This window comes from Coenobita brevimanus, chromosome 100 (assembly GCF_032717465.1).
Source record: "Coenobita brevimanus isolate Jiangsu-jjx chromosome 100, ASM3271746v2, whole genome shotgun sequence".
Classification (NCBI taxonomy): domain Eukaryota; kingdom Metazoa; phylum Arthropoda; class Malacostraca; order Decapoda; family Coenobitidae; genus Coenobita; species Coenobita brevimanus.
In genome coordinates, this window is record NC_137053.1 from 56,723,800 (window position 1) to 56,742,022 (window position 18,223).

The 18,223-nt window shown below is 38.4% G+C and overlaps 1 protein-coding gene across 1 annotated transcript in view; it reads right to left on the reverse strand.

Moving 5' to 3' along the window:
- The window catches only part of stj (voltage-dependent calcium channel subunit straightjacket), a 504,277-nt gene that overhangs the window by 103,078 nt on the left and 382,976 nt on the right, over positions 1-18,223 (reverse strand). Inside the window, exons 14-18 of the mRNA XM_080284182.1 lie at positions 16,953-17,009; positions 13,606-13,686; positions 8,521-8,595; positions 6,601-6,621; positions 1,627-1,731 (exon numbers count right to left, since the gene is read on the reverse strand). Coding sequence (XP_080140308.1) covers positions 1,627-1,731; positions 6,601-6,621; positions 8,521-8,595; positions 13,606-13,686; positions 16,953-17,009 — 339 coding nt within the window. The remainder of the gene's footprint in view (positions 1-1,626; positions 1,732-6,600; positions 6,622-8,520; positions 8,596-13,605; positions 13,687-16,952; positions 17,010-18,223) is intronic.

The window sequence follows — 18,223 nt, forward strand, 5'->3', positions numbered from 1 at the left end:
CATCATCGCATATTTAACTGTTGATAAAATTCATTGTGTCACTCTCTTTGAATTCTCATTAAAGACCAATACTTTTTGCGCGTATACCATCCGTCTCTTCATTCACAGTCGCATCCTAAGTTTACGTTTTAAAAGAGTCACACATCCCGTTCTCGAATGCTAGAAATTGAGTCCAAAACCACACTTTTTCCGAAAGCGACATAATCAGTAAGTCAGCAAAACCCACAAAGCCTCTGAGAAAACAGTTAATTCTATTTAAATATTGAAAAGACAGCCTTCATATAAAATTACTCTGGATGGTTAAGATCTGCATATGTAAATATACAAGTAAATGAAATATATATTTATATTTATATACATAATCGAACAGAAGAGGTATGATGAGTAGCAGAGAAAGAGGCTGTCTTGTATTTGCACAGAAACGATATGTTTATTAACAACTACACTTCCGTGAATGATAAGCTGTAATTTAAGATACACAGTAATAAAAGACGGACACAGTAGACGAAAAATCCCTTAAGAAACTGATTATTACAGATGAATAAATTCACAAAACAAGACAAATCTGACCCCACCTAAAACTGGATGTTTATGAAGATAAGAATGAATACATAACCCACGACAGTCCCATTAAACTAATTAAATTATTTAAAAAGAACAGAACTCGTACTCTACGATAATCAGAGGAATAAAAAATAACACAGTGTTTACTTATCTCATAAAAGGTTCGTAAATATTGACCCTCTAGAGGCGGACAGAAAAGAAACAAAAAAAGAGGACCAAAGACACAAAAGTAACCTGGAAAATATTTACAAAAAGAATATATCAACCACCTAAAAATGCACAGCGCTCCCTTAAAAGCTCAGACAGTTTAACAACAGAATTCAAAAAGGTGACAACAGAATTAAAAAAGGTGACAAAACTCAGACTGTAAGTAAACTGGTGCTAAAGACGAATGATGTATAGAAAGGAAACAATGCCCACTGCAGGTATTATGAAAACTACTGAACAAGGGGGGGGGGGGGAATCCACACAATTTTAAGCCTACAGCCACAACAGTTCCCATTGTGAAAAGTAATGAAAGGATAATGCATGCAAGTTCCCCAAAACAGATTGAAACCAGCATAACACTGCTAATAACCTAACAATTCCCTATCAGTCCTATGATTTAATGACAAAAAAAAATCTATGAAACTGGGCCAAATCCAAACTCTGCCTAAATCCTCATGTATTAATAAGTCAAACAAAACTGGAAATAGCCCCCAAAATGCTCACCTCAAAGCACTGCCAACGACTCATATCGTCAGGTGTTTAAAATTAGATAAAACAGACTCTCTAACATCTGACAATAAAAAACGAAAATTACATATAGATGAACAAAACCGGGCGATTTCAGGGTTTCAGTAAGATGTCTTTTTGAAATTTCCTGATGCTCCTAACACACGATTGTCATTGAAATATGGAGAACTCTGTATTAAAAAAGGACTTACTGAAGGTTTTAGTTCAAAGCATCTCTCCTTAGGTGAATAAAATCGTCTGTAGGTAGCAAGGATTAAAGTATAAAACACGTCATCGCGGTGGAGAGGTTACGAATAAATGCACTGACCAAACAGGGTGGCAGCTCACCTCGAGAAGATCTGTGTTGTTGGCCCTGGGTTCAGCATCATCATCAGTGATCTCCACCTCAGCGAAGTCCACACTGTTATAGTTTGGCTTCAGGATGTCTTGGAACTGTTGGGGGTAGACGGAGGGGAAGGCAGAGGAGAAAGGGGTAAGAGGAGAGGGGGAGGGAGGAGAGAAAGATGCAGAAACGATGAGATGGGAGGACACAGATGAAGGGGTAGAAAAGGAGAGGGAGAGGAAGGGGAGATGGAGTAGGAGGGAAATAGATAAGAGGGGATAGAGGAGAGGCGACGAAGAGGATAGAAAAGAGAGAGGATGAGGAAGGGAGAGAAAAGGGGATGACAAGAGGGAGAGGAAAAGGGGTGAGGGAAAAGGGAGTAGGAGGGGGAAGGAAGTAGAAGGTGGAAGGGAATAGGAGGGGGAAAGGAGTGGGAGGCATAAAGGAATAGGAGAGGAAAGGAGGTAGGAGGGGAAGGGGGAACAAATGAAAGGTGATGAGATGGGAAGAGGAAAGGGAATGAAGTGAGGAACGGAAAGGAGGGGGGGAATGATTTGGTAGAAGGTGGAGATGGAATGAGGGAGGAGAGGAAAGAGTATCAGAGAGAGAAGAGGAAAAGGGATGAGGAGGTAAAGGAAAAGGAATGAAAGAGGGGCAAAAGAAAGAAGAAGCAGGAGGAAGAGAAGTTGAGGAGAGAAAGGAAAGGGATAGTAGCAAGCATTAATAATATAAGTACCTATAAAAGTACAAATATATAAATATATATAATATTGGAATGAGTGACTTATGAGCAAGTCTACTGTACACATCAGGCTATATACGGTGTAAGTGAGAATGAGAAGGATGGTGGTGGTAATGAAAATGGTGGTAGTCATGGTGGTAGTACTGGTAACGGTGGTGGTGGTGGTTTGGTTCGTTCACCTTAGCTTGGCAGAGATTATCGTCCTTTTGCTGATAATTCCCTACAGGTCAGTGGCAGAGTAAGACGATACTCCAATGGTACGTCCTTTCCCAAAAGTACCTTTTTTCTTTTTTTTTTTACTAGCATCATATTGTAATGTTAATCGCTCGTTACAGCCCAGCAGTCAAGATGGAGAGGCAATTTCAAGCCAAGTTAAAGTAGACACTGTATAGTAAGCAAAGGTGACGGTGATAATACTTGTGATAGAAATGGTACTGCAATTTACGGATAGTGATGGTGGTGGTAGTGTTAGTAACGGTGATGGTGATGAAAATTAAGCAAAGGCGTCGGTGACATGGTAATAGATGGTGAAAATGCTGGTGATGATAGTAGTGTTGGTGATGATTAGCTCTAATGGTGAAAGTGTTGGGGTCGTACTCCAGGTGGTACAGGAGGTTGTGTTGCACCTTTTCCTTATTGATTTGTTTTGCATTGTAGGCTACACCTTATTATTCTCTTGCATGATATTTACGTTTTTTATAGTGCAACATCCATAAAAAAACATATATGGGATTATTAACGAGTTATATGCAGAAACAAACTGGCAAGGGAGATATGCTAAGGAGCCTCCTTTGCCATCGAGGTACCGGCCCTTAAGACCTTGTTCTCATCGGCTAAGGAGGCTCCCTAGAGCCTGTTCCTTACTAGTTAATTTCTATATCTGGTGCATTAACATATCTTTGTATGTTATTTTGGCAGTGTATATATACCTGTATATATATATATATATATATATATATATATATATATTTATATATATATCTATATATCTGTATATATATATATATATATATATATATATATATATATAGAGAGAGAGAGAGAGAGAGAGAGAGAGAGAGAGAGAGAGATTAATTTTGATACAGATAGATATAGATACATACAGGAAGATAGTCAGGTGTGATACCATATGAGAAATGAATCGACAAGGAAGAGCTGCTAAAAAACCTCCTATGCTGACCATCATACGATCTTCAGTGTTCAGGGTTGCTCTGGCAACATGATGATGGTGATGGTATATTACATGAGTTTATATTATGCCAGAAAATGAAAATCCACAACTCTATCAGCAAAGCAAAAGAGTATTCGAGAAATGTTCCAACTGTGATTTTTTTTTTTTTTTTTTTGTGATGGTGATATTAAGTTTATATATTAAAGCTAGAAAATGGAAATTCACAATTCTGTCAAAGCAAATGAATATTGGTGAAATGTAACTGTTATTTTTCCTGCTATGGTGAAAGTTGCGATGCGAGTTATATTCCTTTAGCACTGTGACGCACTTCTTATTTCATTCTTGCTATCACCGGACAGTTTTCAGCTTTGATATCACTTCTCGAACTTACGGAGTTAAATAAATAGCCTTCTTTAACCCCTTGATTACTAGGGGATTCTTTCAAAGTTGAATATTTTCTTCTGTCAGCAGCAAGAATGAAAACGTTAAAGGCACGACACTGCACTGAAGGAGAAAAGTCAAAAAGTAAAATATTCAGAAAATTTTTCATACCCTAACTGAAGGCAAAACAGTGTTTGAGAGATGTAAAACCTGCTTATTAATTTACCTGCCAGAAGGAACATGGCTGATATAATGCGTAAGTGAAAACATGTCAACTGATTCATAACATTATTCATGTCAGTAACTCATGCAAAATATTATACAAGATACTGAAAAAAAGACAACAACAAAAATCATTCACGTTTGGTCAGTGTGTAAATAGGTAAGGAGACAATTTTTCTGAAGTCTGGAAGCATCTCCTTCCTTCAGTACGGGAGAAAAATCTTATTTCTGAGTAAAATTGTCTTGTAGTGGCAACAAAAGATGAAAAAAGTACAAGATATGCCATCGTATACTGAAAGCTTTAATCCGTTCACTATTTATTTTGCATTTTATGTTTTCTTCTTTCTATCTCCAGTCGATTATATTCAGCTTAACTGAACTTTTTCCAATGAGGAAGAGAGTGAACGTTGTATCTCACCCCACCATCTGATGAAGTCTTTCCTGAGATGAATAAAATCGTCTGGAGGCGCCAAGGCTAAAATTAGGAAATAGGTTATCGTACTGAAAGGGTTAATGGAGACTTTTTTTTTTTTTTACGCCATCAGCACGAGGTCTCCCATAACTGAAAAATCGTCTTGGAAAAATATTTACTAAAACTAATACAGTCTCCACCGTACTGAAGGAACAATGGAACAGTTAAAAGTGTGTTTGGACATAGAAAAGACAAAATTTGAATGGAAAATATTATTTACAATACATTAATTTTATACCACGAACATAATCTTCAGGCATCAGTCGACGCACTTCACGTGACTGTTATAATTTTAATCTCATATGAAAAGGAAAATTTATGGCTGAAAAATGCATGGTAGATGTGAAAAATGCATAGCAATTCAATCATGACTGAATAACACATGGTAGTTCACTCAGATCAGGGTTGAAAAATGTATGGTAACTTCGCTCAAAACATGACTGAATTTTATGTTAGCACACTCAGAGAAACGTAACTGGGATGTGAGTAAAGGATTAATTAGGTTTTTTTTCCGAGAATGGGCACAAGTCATTGGGTGGGTTGGTATGAGAGAGGGAGGGAGAGAAACTGATACAAGGAGATATTGTTAGAATGTTTCCATGTCATGCTAACAGCTTCAGTAAGGTATGTGTGTGTGTGTGTGTGTGTGTGTGTGTGTGTGTGTGTGTGTGTCATGAAGGATCTACAGTGTAAGGTGTGCATAATGTCATGAAGCCGGGTGTGTATGTTAGAAGCCAGTAATGTAAGAATACCTCGAGTCATGCAGTCAGCCACACACCCACACACATCCGCACGCGCACGCACACACCTCCGCCAGACAGATGTCTCCTCAAGTGCATAGATGGTCACTTAGTATCTCAAAATTCACGTAAGTTTATTTTCGTCACTTTAATCCTCCAAAATATGAATGCTCCACCTTATGCATTTTTTCATATAATTATTCCTATCATATTTTTGTACATATATGTTGATTTTAATTACATAATAATAAATTTATTTATTTATTTATTGCAATCTCTTTTTATGTCAACCGGGGAGATCAGATTTTAACCTGCTACAGACTGGCACAATTACAGGGGGAGACAGGCGGTGTGTGCGTACATGTGTGTGTATGTGCATGCGTCCGTGTGTGACTTACCCTCCCTCAGGTCAGGACAGGTCACTTAGGTCACAAGAAGAGGCTCAACACTTGCAACACCCCTCAACACGCCTGATAAGCATTTTAGTATCTTGAAACAGGATGAATCTTAAAACTCTTGATAACTTCTTCATCTAACCGCAGTCTATAAAAATAGTTATATATGTACAACTGCGACTTACATGTTTCTTTTTGCTGCACTGACTCCATACATGATTTAACACTTCTCGGGTACAGACATCGCTCGGAAGCCTTAATCGCCCATGGATGGGCACGAACACCCGTCTAGCAACACTCTCCTTTGCTAAAGTTTCTTACTCAAATGCAAAAGTGACCCGATACTCTAGGTCTCTCATGTATGCAACTGGTTATCTTCGGAACTGTATTCCGCAGTCTGTCTTTCCGACTACCAATGACCTCCTGTTTTTTAAACCCATGTCTCCAGGCATCTCGAAACTATTTGGCATTATTTTTGTTTTACTTTTCTTTGGAAGTGACATGGTTTACTGATTCTCAGTCCAGATTTGTTTCTCCCTGAATAAAAGAATGTTCTCTTAACTCTATATTTTTAATAAATTTGTACGCAGCTGATATTGCTAATTTACTTAATTCTTCTGACATTTGTATGTTCATACCCAGTCACTGACAACCTAACAATATTCCGGGTGCTTTCGCAGCCAGTTAACAGCTTTGCAACATTTTGGGTGTTTTCCATGTCTGTTACGCAGGTGTTGATATATTTACATGGAACATGGACCCCGTGAGAGAGCAACCCCGCGTGACCTAGCCTGACCTGAAGAAGGACCAACTCTGTGTTACCCCAGGACAAAGAGACAGTCGGCCTCCTCTGTACCTCGGCGTTTGCTTCTCTGTGCTGGAGGGGAGGGAGGAGGGAAGGAGATGTGATAGAGAGGGAAAAGGTGGAATCGGGGACACTGGTGGACGTATTATTAAAACTGATGGTGTGAAGGTGCGGAAAGCCCCTGTTTTTACAAAAATTTCTGAAGTATGAGGTGATGGTAGAATATAGCGACATTTCTGTATCGCTAATGCATGTGATCATGGGAAAACATTATCTGGCCTTTCTGTACTATTGCTGACTAATTTCTGAAGTATGTGGTAACGGCCTTGCTGTATCATTGCTGACTAATTTCAGACGTATGTGAGGATAGTAGACTATAATATTTGACTTTTCTGTACCGTTGCTGACTAATTTCTGAAGTACGTGAGGGTGGTAGAATATATTACCTGACCTTTCTGTGTCCCTGCTGACTACCTCTGTAATGTGGGATGCTGGGTCATGGCATCTAAGAATTAAAGGTGTTCCATGACAGTCTCAAAATCACAGGGGCTTTGTTACACTTACACTCACTCACTTTTAATAATAACGACCCAGTGAACTCTTTATTCTCGTTGTCGCAGAGGTATTCACATCACATCTCCCTAAGCGATTTATTTTGACATTACTTAATTTTATAGTATATACTGTTTATATCTTTTTAATATCGACAAACTTGCATCAGTAACAAACAAGAGCTAATGCTCGATTAGGAAAAAATCGCTGAGGAGAATGTGTTTGGAAATATCCTAAGACAACGAGAATATGATCATTAACCACTTCAGTCCGATGCCATTTTTATTCTATTCCCGCGACCAACAGACGATTATTTTTAAACTGGGAAAGACCTTTAATAGTGAAGGAGTTACAGAAGACTATATGTAACCCCTGCAGGTCAAAAAATCCCCCCAGGCTGAATATAATCGTCTGGCCGTAGCAAGAATAGAGTTTACGTCACAAGGCTGAAGGGACTAAGCATAAGATTACAGTACAGAAAATATATAAATCCCACTAATAAAATAAAAAGCACTGTAAAAAATCCCTAATTTATAAAGAAATGTCTAAAGACTATATCAATATTGCAATGTAAAAAGTAGTGTTGATTTGGAATGAATTATTAGCAAAGTGCCCTTAAAAGAGATCCATTAATTTCTATGAAAAGAACTATTCGAGGAAAAAACTATGTCTTATGTTAAATATATATACAACTACATATCAGACACTCAGAGCAACTAATACTTCTACAGCTAAATGCTCTGATGTCTGCAAAATCGTAGTGATAAAATATAATCTTTACATAATAACTTAGTGCAGAACAAAATATGATTATGTACTAAGGTGTGGCTTAAAATCAGGAGTATATGACACTGATTACATATGTCCTGTCATTGAGGGAATATGTGATTATGTACACGTCATGGGCTCTATGCTCTATGTGAATTGCGATACTATACACCAGGCTATGAACTAATTACAGCGAGCCCAGTATGAAAGACTAAAACTATCCTAGTAAAAAAATATTTGGTTTTCCTGAGCAACAAAGTCCGTAAGAATTTAGAGCTAAACAACTGACAAAATACTATAGTAATTCTTGTAATTGATAGAGCTTTATAAAATGCACATCCTCCTACTTACCTATCTGTCAATCTGTATATCCGTCCAGCTACTTATTTATTTACTTACTTATTTGCCTATTTATCTATCTGCCTATTTCTGTCTGGGTCATTCCATGTCTATAATGAAAAAAGGATGACCATACAAAGCTTTTATTTCTACAGCAGCATGAAAGCTGTCTCATAAGAGCTTCTTGAAAAAAATAAAAAATAAATAAATATTCTATTTTTTGACATTGCCTTACTTCTTCATCATTAGATTCCAACTTAGAGTAAAAAGGACAGTCTACCGTCCGCACACTACCAACACGTGAGATCTTACCACTGGCCGCAGGTCCGGATGGTAGAGGATGTAGCCGTTCGTGTTCACCATGAAGGAGTAGCCGTTCACACCGAGCTGGGGATGGAACAACAGGGAGATGAGAGGGATATATGATACTTAACCCCTTCTGTACGGTCACGTTTCATCTTGTGTATCCATTTATTTATTTATTTTCTATTCCTGCTAACACCAATCGATATTTACTCAAGTTAGGGGAGACTGTGTTGTGAATGGTTACTTGCTACGAGGGACTGGGGAAAGCTAGTAAAGTAACTTCACAAGTAGCAACTAATTTTTATTAATCTTAACAGTAGAAAGAAGAAAAAACACCACACCAAAGGGGAGACTTTAAACAACAAAATCTTGCAGTACTTCTGAGGAGGAGGATAACTGTCTTCGAAACGTCAAGATCAAGTACACCTAAGTAGTCAACAGTACATTTTTACTACTGCACTTTTTCCAAATATTGTACATTATCACTACCTCATCACCAACAATAGTACCCGAAGTAGTGGTATACAACCATACTCTCCTCCCCAGAATAAAACAGTAGAAACGTACAGGATTTACTCTTAACTAGTATATCAACATTATCATTAAATAATCTTAATTATCACTTATTAAAACTGTAAGTGTAGGATGGAGGCAGAGGTTGTTGGGTGGGAGCGGAAGATAGAGGGAGTACGTGAAAGATGATGGGTGTTGAGTGGAGGTGGAGATAGAGGTGGAGGTTGTTAGGTGGAAATGAAAGGAGGAAAATGAAGGGGAGAGATTGCTGGTGTAACCAGAAGATCGACATTCCTCTCAGTTTTGTCTGAAGTTTATTTTAAGTAATGGCGAGAAAAAATATTTGCACGAATTTGCCTTAATTTCTCAGTTTTTCCTGCAAATATTGACACTATTTTGATATCGCACCTCTTTTGAATTTCCCGTTTGTATAAGAGCAGGGAATAGTGTGTTAGTGCATCTGTGTAGCTGGCGGAGTAACAAACTAGTTCTCTCTCAAGAGCTGAGCGTAACTGTCACTGGTTAACTCAGCACTATGCGTTACTGATGTGCAAAGTTTTATTAGTTGCAGTAATCAGGATCTAAGTAGAAAGATAAACTAATTTATTATCCTATAATCAGACGCAAGCCTCTTCCTCCTAAACGGGTCTGGGGACAGTCAGATGAAGACTCGCTCGTCGCTCAGAGAGCGCTCGCGAAGGCTGGGTGTATGTGAAACACATCACCTCACGAGTTCATATTTGATTGTGTCCTAATGTACATTCAGTAGAGGTAAGATTTATTATATGATTACAGTTAGTTCTCTGAGATAGGTTAATTTTGGTAGTGCAACATGTGAAATTAGTACGACGGTATGTTCACTGGATTACAAGGCAGGGCCGTGACGAACTGCATAGTGACCAGTATTCAGCCACCAATCAGAAAGTGGACTCGTGGCATGACAGTCCAGTTACTATCGGAGTGTTGTATTCGTTATACAGATTATCGGCTGATGTTACTGTTGCAGTGAGAATATTAATAAGAAGAGCAATTCTGTATAACTGAGACTAGAACAATTCCTTGTGATGTAAAGGTTGGAGTAGGCAAAGATAGGACTCATTATATCTGTCTGATTTCTATTTTGATCTAGACAGAGACAGCATATACAGTAATATCCCTCAAGTAGAACCAAAGAAAGGCCATAAAAAACTCATACCCCTAGTCCAGACTTAGCCTAAACTTTTTATGCAAAAGTATGTAGGCTACCTCAATATAGTAGTAGTAGTAGTAGTAGTAGTAGTAGTAGCAGAGTAGTATAGTAGTAGTAGTAGCAATACTGTAATAATAACAGTAGTACTGTAGTAGTAGTAGTAGAAGTAGTAGTAGTAGCAGGAGCAGTAGTAACAGTAGTAGTATATTCGTGTATCAAGGATTATGTTTGTTTTTTTCCTAGGAGTTTCATGCACTAGTATCAGTTTGGGAGCAAGTTAAGTTCATAGGCCAGCTGGATTCTGTGTTAAACAACAAGAATGACTTACATGGACATGAGCACTGGGAATCAACACAGTTTATATTAGGCAAAGTTTTCTTGGCCTTTCCACCTTCTGCAAGCGCAAGATTTGAAACCAAGGAGGCTTGGAACCAGGGTGGGTGAGTGAGAACTAGCCTTCATCCTGGACAACCACTAAGTCGGCATAATTATGTTGCATCACTATGAAATTTACCACGAGTTCTTTGGCTTAGCAGGGCCGAAGTGGTGGGAACAGTTTAAGGGGGTTATGCAAACATTATTCATCTGATCTGGCCGCAAATTCAATGCATTGAAGTTCGTGTTATATATACATATATATATATATATATATATATATATATATATATATATATATATATATATATATATATATATATATATATATATATATATATATATATATATATATATATATATATATATATATATATATATATATATATATATATATATATATATATATATATATATTTTACCTTCCACCTGACAAAGTCAGAGGAGGGTGATGTAATCACTGGGACAATAGGTGTCCATCCGTAGAGCTGGGCGGAAGCGCGGCTGGCCGGGCTTAGAGATTTCGTTTCCAGGCCAGAACTTAGAAAGTATTAGCTACAGTGTCATGAAGTTTCACACAGTTATGTCTTACATTGAACTGATGTCTTTTGAAAGGTAGATTGCTGTGTCTTAAGTAGTTTTGTGTGTGTGTGTGTGTGTGTGTGTGTGTGTGTGTGTGTGTGTGTGTGTGTGTGTGTGTGTGTGTGTGTGTGTGAAAATGAAAAAATAAAATTTTCCAGAAATTTCAATGCGATCTGTACAAGAAAACTGAAGGGCCCAAGTTATGTGTCCTCAAGGTGTTCTCTTTACGCCCAACTTGAAAAGAAAAGATAGGGGGTTTAAGGGCCGTTATGCGCTTGGTTAGGTGTGCAGGGAGGTGGGGGATATGTGCTTGGTCAGGTGAAGTGTTGCAACAGCGTAGCGTTGTCTGTATTTTTTACCAATTTTCATAGTGATCGAAACCAAACTTTTTCCTATGAATATTTTTTTTTATCTATCTACACTATAATTGTCCGATTTCTGTATGTTTGTTTGTTACTGTAACAGGAAAAACGGCGCAACGTAGCGCAGTTTTTGTTAGAGCAAGGTACCGTTTAAATACTCTAACTTGGGGAATAGAACAATTTCCTGTCCAATCGGGCCACCAGTCCGAATTATTACTCATTTCCGGCCTTTGCCTCAAATTTAGTGTTTCCTTTTAGTGAAGAGGATTGATTCTTCCTTGGTCCGGCATTGAAATTACCAACATGACAGAAGAGAGAAGAGTGTCGTGTTTGTTGTATTATCACTCTCTCGCCTCTCCCTCCTCCCTCCTTATACTCCTAAAATTGTATACTGTAATGTTGTTGTATAATCTAGTATAATGGCAAACCTTACTAGCCTCTCTCTCTCTCTCTCTCTCTCTCTCTCTCTCTCTCTCTCTCTCTCTCTTCACAACGGGTGTCCCAGCAGGCTAAAAGTAAGGGAAATTCCTTGCTCCGTCTCGCTCACGGCATGAGTAATTCAAATTTCTGCTACCTTTCGAATGAAAATAGAAACTGGCTTGACATCGTGTAGAGGCCACCGAAGGCGGCCTTTATGCGAGTGGAAAATAATACTATCTTTTAAGTGCCTGCACATCTATATACACCTGTATGATCTTATGTCACCCTGGTTTACAGGAAGGTATGGCACAAGCTTATGAATATTTCCCAATATGAATATTCCATCAATATCTCAACGATTGAATACGAATATTTTTGTTTTTGTTACAAGCTTCGTACAGTTTGCTCCCATTTTTTACCTCACTGACTTTGACTTATGGCTCCTGGAACTTTAGTGATACACCAGGTTTTCCTTCATTCAGTTCTCTTTTGAAAACTTCACTCATAATATAAAACCCCTCATAACATTTCTTATGCAGGATTTTAAAGATAATAAAAATAACTTTTTAGCTACGGAACTCAAAATTTGATGACAGTAAAGCCAGATTACTCTAACAATATAGCATTAATGAGTTCTGTATTAATGGCTTGACTCTAGGACATCCATGATAAATACAAGCAATTTAGGCAATGCTGATACTATACATCCCTATAAAGTCTTTGCTAATATTCATCAACTTAATCATCCAGACCTCCCCACCCTAAAGAAGGGCGAGGTAAGGTCCAGGGAACAAAAAAAAAAAAAAAAAAAATGTGATAAAATGAGAGGTTAAACAAATTTGCTCCGTTGAATGGGCCACAATCCCACGCACAGACCATTCAAGCCCAAGAATCTTGGCTCCACTGAATACAAATATTAGGTGGAATAATTCTAATTGACTAGGCAACAACAAAGACACAGACGGAAAAAGCAAATGCTACAGATAAGACGGAACACCAGTAAAATCACATTAATTTAGCTTTTTACATTCCATAATGTAAATCCTGGTTAGAGTGAGGACTGGTCAAGGAGGTCCGACCCAAGGCATTCCACGGGTATAGCCATTTCAAAAATCTGAGAAAACATTGCTTATTTTGGCATGGAGAAATACGAGTCTAACCACGAACTTTTCGAGGCCTGAAACTTCCTGTGAACACATTTTCAGAGAAAACAAATTTTTGAGGTTTAATCCCTTTGCATGACCCTCCTAAGCTTTTATCTTAAAGCTACATGTGGTAGACAGTTTTTTTCATGCCCCCGCACAAAAATGTGTGAAATATAACCAAGAACATTACTTGAACAAATTTTTGTATTGGATTATTCGACTTTACTGTACTCACAAAATCTCAGTAAAACACTCGTCTCCCTGACTGTAGGAACTGGTAAGAGGAAACAGTGCAAACAGTAACTTTCACCAGACTTTATAAAAGCACTCACTTCCCTGGCTGTATAAAGTAATAATGGGTACAACAGAGGAGATGGTGCAACTCATTTCCCTACCCGTACAAAATGATAATATACTAAAGGAAACATAGAAAGACATCCGCTTCCTTAACTGTACAAAAAGAAAAGATGTAGGACAGAAGGAAGAGTGCGACGCAGTACAGTACCTTATATGGCGGGACCAGTTTCTCTATCTCTCTGATGGGGACGTCTGTGCCAGCCACCCCCAGAAGATTGGCAGTCTTTACCTGGGGACACAAGAGCTGGGGTGAGGATGTGGGGGGTTGGGAAGGCAGGGGGTTGAGGCAGTGTGGCGCAGGTTCAAACACCCTGAATAGGCCGTCTTACATCACTCACCGCCAAGATTAGGTATGGTAATCAAGCAACTAAAGAAACCAGCGCATGCAGAGACTCAAATGTTCCTCATTATCTCCTTGCAGTCCCATAACGTCGTTTTGTGTGTGTTCTTGCTAATACCGGACGATTTTATTCTTCTTTGGAGAGCACCGTAGTAGTAAAGGAGTTAAAGGCCATCTCTAACTCCTCCAGTTTGAAGTCTCTCAAGCTGAATAAAATCGTCAAACAAGTAAGAACAAAAATGGAAAAGACGTCAGCGAACTGATGGTCTTAGTGGCATGACTCGCTCTACTGGCCTCTGAAGATTTTTAAAAATGTTAGAGATGTTCTTTTTGCCCACATGTCTTAACCTCTATAATCTGATGACCTGTTTTGTTTTACTCTTGCTACCTCCAAGCGATTTTATTTAACTAAGGAGAGACATCAAATTAGAAGAGTTTGATATAGCATTCATTAGCTCCTTTCACGACATGAGGTACTTCTTAAATTAGTAAAATCTTTAAAGAACAACAAGAATAAAAGAAAAGTCATCAGTTTTATGAAGTTAATCTGTCTGGCATCATAATCGCTGTATAGATAAATAGTTACTCTTAGTTACCACATATATCATTTCTATATACCAAGGGTATAGTTGCTAAAGCAAAATTTCAGTCTAACTAGTCTAAACATAAAGGGAATGCAACTAAACCGAGACAAAACAAAACAGCTTGCAGGGAGGCAACTAAGGATAATTCAATGGTATACAATGTTTGTGTCTGATGGTCGTATTTTTAAAACTGATTGCACGAAGGTGTAGGCAATCACCTAGTTTCTAATGATCATTTGGGTCGTGAGTAGCTAGTTTAACACACAAGAGGGTTAACTCTTGGATTATGCTGTGGTCTTGTAGTCTAGGATAGTGGGTTTACAATCCGTCGCAGGCCTAAAGCCCTAAGTTACGACGATGAGCATCGTGGCTAGTCTTAAGTCTTCACTCACCATTACCTTTTTCTCTGTGCTTAACCCAGATGAGAGTACCGTGTAGTTGGTTTCTCTCCTGCTGCTGAATGCGCTTTGTAATGTGGCACATGGACTACCCAAGTGTAATCTTCACGACTGTTCCAACAATCAAAGTAACACAGGAGCTTACATACACCTTCACCTTCTATCTTAATCCTTCGAATCTGGTGACGTACATGTTTTAGTTTAGCTTTGCTACCTCCAGATTATTTTGTTAGCTTTAGGAAAAAGCTGATAAAAGTCATCTGATGGTAGGAAAAATTCGAGTGCAGTGTCATGGAATCCTCATCGGACTGAATGATTAATAACACTAGCCATATTGTCTTGGAGTCTTTGGCTGGGCAGAGCAGATCAGGGTTACTGCTGACTTCTCTCACAGAACGTCAGTAAGTGAGAGATATATTCAGAAAAGCAGCTTCATTTACACAACATTCTGATCATGAACAGAAATTATGGGTCGTAACAGCTTGAGTCCTTAAGTCTTTACTCCAAGGACGTATTATTTCAGTTTCTTCTGGCTACTTCCAAAAGATTTTAGTCAACTTAAGAAAGACCTCTCGTGCTGAAGGGGCTAATGAAGGCTGTGTCGAACCCCTCTAGTTCAGAAGGTCTCACATAAGATAACATCTCCTGGGGAGAGCAAGAAAAAGCAGAAAATACGTCATGGGTTGAAGTGTTTCTTGGAATATCAAACAACGTACCGGTACGAGTTATACACAGAACAATCTTAAAGCTGCAGACTAATGAGGACTGCTGATTGACCTAATGTACAGCAAAGCCTACTGTATTGAAAACCACAGCTTTGTTCTCAACACTGTTCTTTAGGTTTTTCTTTTCCTTTTTTATTTTCTTCTTTATTATTTCTTTACAGCCAGGATGAGCAGAAAAGATGAGTCTGATCCAGATATCTGAAGCCCTGGTGGCTTAGCAATTTATTCTAGCCACTTCCGAACGATTTTATTCAACAAAGGACAGACTTCTACCATGAAAAGGTTCATGAAGGCGCAATCAACCCTCATAAATCTGAAAAAAAAAAAAAAATCTATCCCAGAGTTAAATATAATCATCTGGAGTTAGCAAGAGTAAAAAAAAAAAAAAAACATGATCAGAGTGAAGGGGCTCTCATCGCAGGCCCTCGCTTAGCATGACAGAGTACACCTCGGAAAAAAAAAAAAAAGAACAAAAAACAACCATAAAAGAAAATGAACAAACATTGCCGACGACATTCTACTCGACCAAAATCATACCAAAGTTTACTGGTACTGAAGAGGTTGTATTATAATCACGAACGACACTACAAGACAAGGGATCGTCTTCTCGTAGGTCATGGAGGCTTCCTAGCACATCTTCCTTAGCTATTTATTTTCCACATAACACCTTTACCTCCTCTTGTATGCCACTTATCTCTTTGTAATATAGCATAGTTTATATTATTATTATCATACTTCATAATACTTCTTTCTTGGCGATTTGCTTTCCACGTTGCTGGTTTATTTTCACTTATATGTTATTTCCATTTTCGTAATGGTGACATGGTTTATATAAATCACACAAGAGAATATTAACGTGTCATATGCAGAAAAAACCGGCAAGGAAAAGGTGCTAGGGAGTCTCCTTGACTGACGAGGATGCGACCCAGGGACCCACAACAGACGTCTAGAACTTGAAGCAAAACTACGGAGTCAGAAAAAAATATATATATAATCACAGCTATTGGATCTACACTCTGCAACTGGCTGCTCAGAATAATCTAAAGAGGGGTCATTATACTACTGAAAGAACTAGTTGCCTTTTAGTTGCTTTGGGTAGTTTCAGCCGCACTGCACTAGAAATCGGGAGTTAGTCTAGAGAAACTTGACCATGTAGTTAACTCAAGACCTTCTCAGCATTCAAAGTGTTCCCAGGAAGACATTTAAAAAAGAAAAATAATAAACAACCTTTTTTTAGAGAGAGAGTAGGGGAGGAAAAATAAATAAAAGAGAGGTTACTTGTGCTAGTCTTCACAGCAAATTCCAACTCACTCTAGCCAACTTACTAGCAAGCTACAAAGTCCCTTGCAAACGTCTAGGGATCTGTCTCTCTCTAGTTGCTTGCAGTCAAATTACACGTTATATATATAGTACTTCTAGGTTAGTCTATTAAACACTCAGAGCAGTACCTCTTTTTTCCTTAACTCCCATTCGGAATCATCTACCAATACTCTCTGGGTGATGATCTGCAGTTGTTGGAAATGAAAAAAAAAAAAAAAGTTGAAAAATTAGACGTTTGGGGTGGATTATGGTAAGTGGGGAGGGGGAGGGGGGGGAGGGAGACTGTCACATATATACATTGTCTCAGAAACAGTTTATTTATGCCGAGAGGTTGGAGGGAGGAAGATGTTGCGGGGAAAATGGTGGAGAAAAGGGAAAAGGAAAGAAAATAGGAAAATTAAAGTAAACAAGAACGGAAGAGGAAAGCGAGTGGATGTAAAGGAGGAAAATGAGACAAGAAGAAGGGTAGGAATGGAGAAAGATAAGGGTAGATAAAAGGGGAACAGAGTCAAAAGGGAAAGGAGAAGAGGTGTTGGGGAGAATGACTGAACTGAATAAAGGAGAAATGGAAGTGAAGACAAGGAAGAAAGAAGGGAAGATGAAGAGAAGAAAGCCAGAACTGGAGGAAGAAGAAAACGAGAATGAGGAAGATAAAATGAAGGTGGAGGAAACCAAGCTGAAGAGAAAACTGTGAAGGGAAAATGACATAAGCAAAAAAAAAAAAAAAAAAAGATGAGAAAGGGATACGGGAATGTAGAAAAGGAAGGAAATTGGAGAGAAAATGTAGAGAAGTATCGCACGTGTGGAGATAAGAAAAATAAAAACAAGAACGAAAAGAGAAAGCCAGGAAGAAATGAGGGGAAGAACGACAAAACTGGGAAAGAAGAAAAAGAAGGAAGAATGGCAGAATGAGTGGAAAAGTAAGAAGAGAACGAAAAGTAGGAGAAAAAAAATATATATATATATCAGCAGAGAGGAAGGACGAGAAGAAGGAAGGGGTGAGATACGAACTAGAAAAGAAGATAAAACGGAGGATTAAAGAAATATAGTGGAAGCTTAATGAATAAAAGAGGGGAAGGCAGGAAGAGAGAAGGATGGTAACAGAGGAAGGAAGGAGAAAGACGAGAGAATAATTGTAACGAGAGAAAAAGGAGGAAAGAGTAATTATAACAAAGGATGATGATGAAGAAAGGGGCAAGAAGAGAGAAGAACGGTAAAAAAGAGGAAGAAAGAATATTGAGAGAGAGAGAGAGAGAGAGAGAGAGAGAGAGAGCGAGGGGAGATGGGGGGGGAAAAAAAAGGGGGAAAAAAAGGGGGAGGGAAAAAAAAAAAGAGAGGAGGAAAAAGAGAAAAGAGGGAGGAGAAGGGGAAAGAGAAAGGGCGAGGGGGGAGGGAAACC